At 40.7% G+C, this 6191-nt stretch overlaps 1 protein-coding gene across 4 annotated transcripts; it reads left to right on the top strand.

Annotated features, from left to right (window-relative positions):
- Positions 1–410: 410 nt before the first annotated feature.
- GPR85 (G protein-coupled receptor 85) lies at positions 411–5835 on the top strand. Of its 4 annotated transcripts, none has more exons than XM_060632917.3 (4): positions 411–704; positions 1162–1814; positions 1979–2093; positions 3204–5835. In XM_060632917.3, the coding sequence occupies exon 4, from the start codon at positions 3374–3376 to the stop codon at positions 4484–4486; it is 1113 nt and encodes a 370-aa protein (XP_060488900.1). In that variant the 5' UTR covers positions 411–704; positions 1162–1814; positions 1979–2093; positions 3204–3373; the 3' UTR covers positions 4487–5835. The 4 variants fall into 4 exon arrangements, with proteins under 4 accessions (XP_060488900.1, XP_060488898.1, XP_060488899.1 ...); XM_060632915.3 differs by having other exon boundaries at positions 1976–2093; XM_060632916.3 differs by having other exon boundaries at positions 1952–2093.
- The last annotated feature ends 356 nt before the right edge of the window (positions 5836–6191 follow it).

Raw genomic sequence — 6191 nt, 5'->3', positions numbered from 1 at the left:
GAATGTTTCACTTGAATGGAAATGCCCTTAAGTTACTTCCAGTATTGCTGTAGGATTGATTTTTCTAGGTTAAGGGAATGCAAAAGTTAGGTGTTTTATATTCCCTCTTTTTTTAATCTTTTTAAACAAATCATTATCTTTTTTTCTTAAATGGGTTTAGGACATCCCCAAACAAATCAGGAAAATGTAACATCATTTCACTATTACCAACATAGGGCTTTGTGTAATGACTGTGACACCATGACAGTGAAGTATTCATTTTTAAGCTTTAAACAGAGAAAGCTTTACCTCAGTGTGTCCAATAGAAATACAATATGTAAATTAACCCATATTATCTGTATGCTGATTGGCTTGAGTTCCCCCGAATGTCACAATCTCACCACCCAGCAATGAGGTATTTTACTGCTGTCTGGAGATCAAATTATTACTGTAGAGAAGGTCTTTATTTTTCTGTTTCATTAACAGATTATTATAAAGCAATAAGCAAGCGGGAGGAGAAGCAGACGTTTCACACTGGGAATTGATGAAAGCATATCTGTTCGTTTTTTGGAGGTGGGGAGTTGTTTAAAATCTTATAACACCCCACAAACAAAACTCTTCGGAAATGGTAAAATAAGGAAATTCATGATTCCAGAGACATCCCTAAGCACTCAGTTGTCAGGCTATGTGGTGCCTTGTGATATCATCGGACCTTTTGGATGGGTGTAAGTTTTATGAATTCGTTATATTCCTAGTATTTTTCTTCTGTAAAAACAAAGGGGGAGGGAAAGGAAACTCACACACACAACTGCTTTGACATTACCAATGTATTGGTCAGCAGTACTTGCAAGAAAGAAAAAGAAAGGCTGTTGCTCGGTGGGGTGGAATGCAAGGAATAGTCACTTGAAATTTTTGTAAACCTGATTCTATCATCATATTCGTTATGGTAAAATGCATGTAAATCATTTTGCAGTTGTCCTCTGAACTTAGCTTCTCCCTACTTAACACATATTTGCGTGCATTTGAGAATAGAGCATGACTAACAAAGACAGGGCTGCCCCTAACCTGCTTTCTTCCCTCCTTCCCCATTGACAAGATTTTTCTTGACTGCGCTTTTAAAAATATACATATTTAATTTCTATTTTTTCTTTCTTTCTTTCTTTCTTTCTTTTTCTCTCCCAGCTAACCTGCAAATGCAAAGGTCAGCTGAGGAAATCATTAAAGAGGAATTCTAAAAGAAGCTTCCAAAGCGTTGGACCACCCTAAAAGAGAAAGGAAGGAAATGTTCGGGGAAGGCTAGGGTTCCGGGTAGCTGAAGAAGGGGGCGAGCGCCCCCGACACCGTGGCTTCTCCCGTCGCTGCCCTAAGGGAACAGGGTGGGCCTGAGGTCCTGAACAAGCCTTTCCAAGCCCCCACTTCAAATGTGGGGAGGGAAAAGTTCAGAAGCAGCCACAAGGGGACAAAAGCCTCATTTTGCCAGTTCAACAGGACAGGACATCCAATAAACAGGGCCAGCTCTGGAAACGGGTCGAGACTCCCGTTAGCTCCACAGAGCCCGAAGCAGCCCCTGCCGCCGCCCTCGCCTTCCTCGCCGCCCTCGCCGCCCTCGCCGCCGCCGCCGCCGCCGCCGCCGCCGCCGCCGCGGCCCCTGCGTTACTGGGGGAGACGGTGCCGCTGCGACAGGGGAGGACGCGGCTGGAGCTCAAGGAGGCTCCAGCGCGCAGGCGCCGCCGAGCCCTGCCTGGATGCTCAGTCAAGGCACTAAGGCAAAAAAAAAAATCAGCAATTTATAGAAAGAAGAAGCTATAGTCTGTCGGGATATCCAACACCAACAGGTAGGAGGATATACTCTCGGTTAAGTTTGGGGGGAGGGGGGCGCACAGTGTTGATGAAACTGCAGGTTCACCGGCACCGAGCCCTCCCTGAGGTTTTTTGTTTTTTGTTTTTTTGACAATAAACTGCATAATGGAAGTACATTCAGACAATGCATCTTCAGTAGGGCTTATTGAGAGCTCCATTTCTGGAAAGCGTTGCAAGACTGAGGAATATCAGACTGCGAATCACCGGGAACAGTTCCCTTGCAGCACAGAAGCAATCTCTCTCCCCATCTTCGCGTATGTAATGCATGTCTCTCTCCCCCTCCCCCTCCTCCACCCCACATTATAAATCCAGGGGTGGCGGATTTCAGGTTTCGTAATGTTGCATGATGTGATCGGTATTTACCCGGGGATGAACCGGTGGGGAAATTAAAATCATCGAACGCAGTTTTGCCTGGGCTTCCATCAGCATATTCCGGGCTAGTGAGAAGTGGCAAAGGGAACATGCTTCTTGGGAATAACAGAGGAAGCCGATTTTCCTGGTGTGGCTCTCAGGCACCTAGGAGACAATGTGCATTTTGTTTGAAAATGAAGCCACTTGCGATTTGCCACAAAGATTATCAGTGTAAATAGGAAAGGCTTAATTGCCCAAGAAATACAGGTTCATGTTAAATTCATTTGAATCCAGGCAGCCAAGGTTTACAAATGGAAGTGCATTATTCCTCTGGGTGTGTTTCCCTGGCCAATATTTACATTAACCATTTTTAATAGTCATGTGGGTTTAAAAGAGAAAAGATTTACCAATAATGGGGGGTAGGGTGGGGAGGAAAAGACAAAAGATTAAATCACATCAAATCCTGGATAAGTTCCTGTTAATTTCGAAATCTAGTGTTGAAATTATGCTTTAAGATGAATCAACAAATACTCTTACAATGTGCAGCATGAATAGTGGCACTTGAGTTAAAGACATATTTTGCAAGGGCTCTTTGGATCCATATCAGCAGAAAAGCTGCCTGTAAAACACTGACAGATACTAACAGAACTCAAATAAATGTAGGTATTCTCATCTCTGTCTCCTATTAGCAATCTTGTAGATTCCATTGCAACATTAGTGATTAATTCCTGGACTGGCATATTTTATGATTGTGGAACATTTTATTCCTTCTGTCTTAAAGGTACCCTATCAAATTTATGTTCTCCAAAATGGGGACATTTTTAAATTCATCTAGTTCAGAAAACTAAACAAGCCAATTCTCTGAAATCTCAAGCAAAAATAGTTACTAAAGCAAATAATATTATTCAAAATTAAAACTTTATTTGCTTCCCCATAAATGAACAGCTTTGTGTTAGCACTGCCTGACATCATTACTTGTTAACTTAAGAACTGATAGCTCATTTTTTTTCCAGATATTCTGATGGCAAATCAAATGGAAGAAAAGAGGAAGCATGACTGCAGATCGCATCAATTCTCTTTGTGGATTACATTTTCAGTAAAATGTATGGATCTATCTTTTCCTTGTTCTTATATCTAGATCATGAGACTTGACTGAGGCTGTATCTTTATCCTCCATCCATCTATGGCGAACTATAGCCATGCAGCTGACAACATTTTGCAAAATCTCTCTCCTCTAACAGCCTTTCTGAAACTGACTTCCTTGGGTTTCATAATAGGAGTCAGCGTGGTGGGCAACCTTCTGATCTCCATTTTGCTAGTGAAAGATAAGACCTTGCATAGAGCACCTTACTACTTCCTGTTGGATCTTTGCTGTTCAGATATCCTCAGATCTGCAATTTGTTTCCCATTTGTATTCAACTCGGTCAAAAATGGCTCTACCTGGACTTATGGGACTCTGACTTGCAAAGTGATTGCCTTTCTGGGGGTTTTGTCCTGTTTCCACACTGCTTTCATGCTCTTCTGCATCAGCGTCACCAGATACTTAGCTATCGCCCATCACCGCTTCTATACAAAGAGGCTGACCTTTTGGACGTGTCTGGCTGTGATCTGCATGGTGTGGACTCTGTCTGTGGCCATGGCATTCCCCCCAGTTTTAGATGTGGGCACTTACTCATTCATTAGGGAGGAAGATCAATGTACCTTCCAACACCGCTCCTTCAGGGCTAATGATTCCTTAGGATTTATGCTGCTCCTTGCTCTCATCCTCCTAGCCACACAGCTTGTCTACCTCAAGCTGATATTTTTTGTCCACGACAGAAGGAAAATGAAGCCAGTCCAGTTTGTAGCAGCAGTCAGCCAGAACTGGACTTTTCATGGCCCTGGAGCCAGTGGCCAGGCAGCTGCCAATTGGCTAGCAGGATTTGGAAGGGGTCCCACACCACCCACCTTGCTGGGCATCAGGCAAAATGCAAACACCACGGGCAGAAGAAGGCTCTTGGTCTTAGATGAGTTCAAAATGGAGAAAAGAATCAGCAGAATGTTCTATATAATGACTTTTCTCTTCCTAACCTTGTGGGGCCCATACCTGGTGGCCTGTTATTGGAGAGTTTTTGCAAGAGGGCCTGTAGTACCAGGGGGATTTCTAACAGCCGCTGTCTGGATGAGTTTTGCCCAAGCAGGAATCAATCCTTTTGTCTGCATTTTCTCCAACAGGGAGCTGAGGCGCTGTTTCAGCACAACCCTTCTTTACTGCAGAAAATCCAGGTTACCAAGGGAACCTTACTGTGTTATATGAAGGAGCATCTGGAAATCTTTAGCCTTGTGAAACACTAACCTTCTCTGCTAAGCAATTGTGGCCTGTAGCCATATCTTGAGAAGAAAATCAAGAAGGGGATCAGCAATTATAAGGATTTGGGCAACATTCTGCAGTCTTTGCAATAGTTCACCTATAATCCTATTTTAAATCTCAGAGTGATCCTGCTGACTGCCGGCGAAGGTTTGTAATTAAGAAAGGACTGAACCACTGCCCTAAGTTTCTTTACGTGGTTGAAAACTAGATAATGAAAGTAGCAGGTGCTAAGTATCAGTGCTAAATGCTGTGTATATCACTACTTATGAAAAAAAAAACATCAAAAAAAAAACAATTAGCATTGGACATCTTAATAAATTAAGTTGACATGAGGTAAATGTGTTGATAAAAACTAATTTTAGAAGTTTGAAGACTTTAAAACATTTCATACTATTATTGTTTTGCAAAGACTAAAATATTTGGGGACTTAAAGTACTGTAATCCACTAAAGATGTGCCATGAATTATTGGATTATCACACTTTTAAAAATTCGCCTTGTAAGTTTTGGGGAGCATTCCAAAGCAGTATATTGGTTCCAATTAGAGTTTACTCTTTTTTTTTTTTTTGTATTAATACATTACTATTTCTAAATGCCACTTTCCTTACCTACTAGTGAAATTGCTAGCATTGAACTGTACTATGTGGTTTTGGTTGATTTGGTATAAAGTTTTTCCAATTCATTTATATTTTACAAATGCTAGATATTGGTCTGGGAGGCAACATTAATGGTACCAACTGGTCACAACTGAACAGTTTTAATAATGCAGAATAAACACATGTTGCCTTAAAGGGTTATCTAGTATCTTTCATCTTATTTAGCATTGGAGCAAATAGTCAAGGGAAATCGAACTAGTAACTGGTCATGGTCATGCAACTGGAAGTGCATGGACGATCATTTAATACTCTTTTTCCTTTTTCCTCACATGGTTTGAAAATTAAGGTGCACATCACTGGGATAATGAGATTTTCTTCCGAGGTGTGCTACCCATTCTAGCGTGTTCTAAGAAGCGGGCAGTTGATGTATGTTTATATTTTGAGTCAGCTGTCAAGGGGAGACCACAGCCTTAGTATGACATCCTGCACAATTTGTGAAGCGTTTATTCTACTGAAGGCACAGTCTTGTTTCTACTTTCTGCACATTCAGTGTATTGGTCGTTTAAATTATTTCAGTTTTAACTTGTGAAAGCTTATAATATGATTTCTGGTATTTTAGAAATACATTAGAGTCTGTGAGTCTCATTCTTTAAGATACAGATGTGTGAATTTCAATATAAAGTTGCATTTGCCAAAATTTACCCGTGTAGCCTGTTACTTTCCTTGGGATAAATTTTACATTTTTGGCAATTAACAATTTCTTTTGACCTGGGAGGCAAGCACAAACTAGGAAGGCTAGCTTTATTATGGTTTTGCTTTTTGATTTTTGTAGCTATTATATTTTTGAACTGGAAATGCATGAGTAATAGGGAGCATAAAGCTGATAAACTGACAAATAGTATTATCTACAAAAGCATTATTTGATAGTTTATCGTGATTACCCTCTATTTATTCTTGTAAGGCAGTAATATTTAGAAATATATACCTGCTTAGTTGATTGGTTCATAATTTGAATACAAAAATATCACATTTTAATTTGGATCATAGGAGAAATTTT

Source organism: Panthera onca, chromosome A2 (assembly GCF_046562875.1).
Source record: "Panthera onca isolate mPanOnc1 chromosome A2, mPanOnc1 haplotype 2, whole genome shotgun sequence".
In the NCBI taxonomy this organism is placed as follows: Eukaryota; Metazoa; Chordata; class Mammalia; order Carnivora; family Felidae; genus Panthera; species Panthera onca.
This window is presented reverse-complemented; position numbering and strand designations above follow the sequence as displayed.

What these genes read in the sequence shown, in the direction of transcription:
- GPR85 (XM_060632918.3), top strand. Translation starts at nt 3,374, where the DNA reads ATGGCGAACTATAGCCATGCAGCTGACAACATTTTGCAAAATCTCTCT.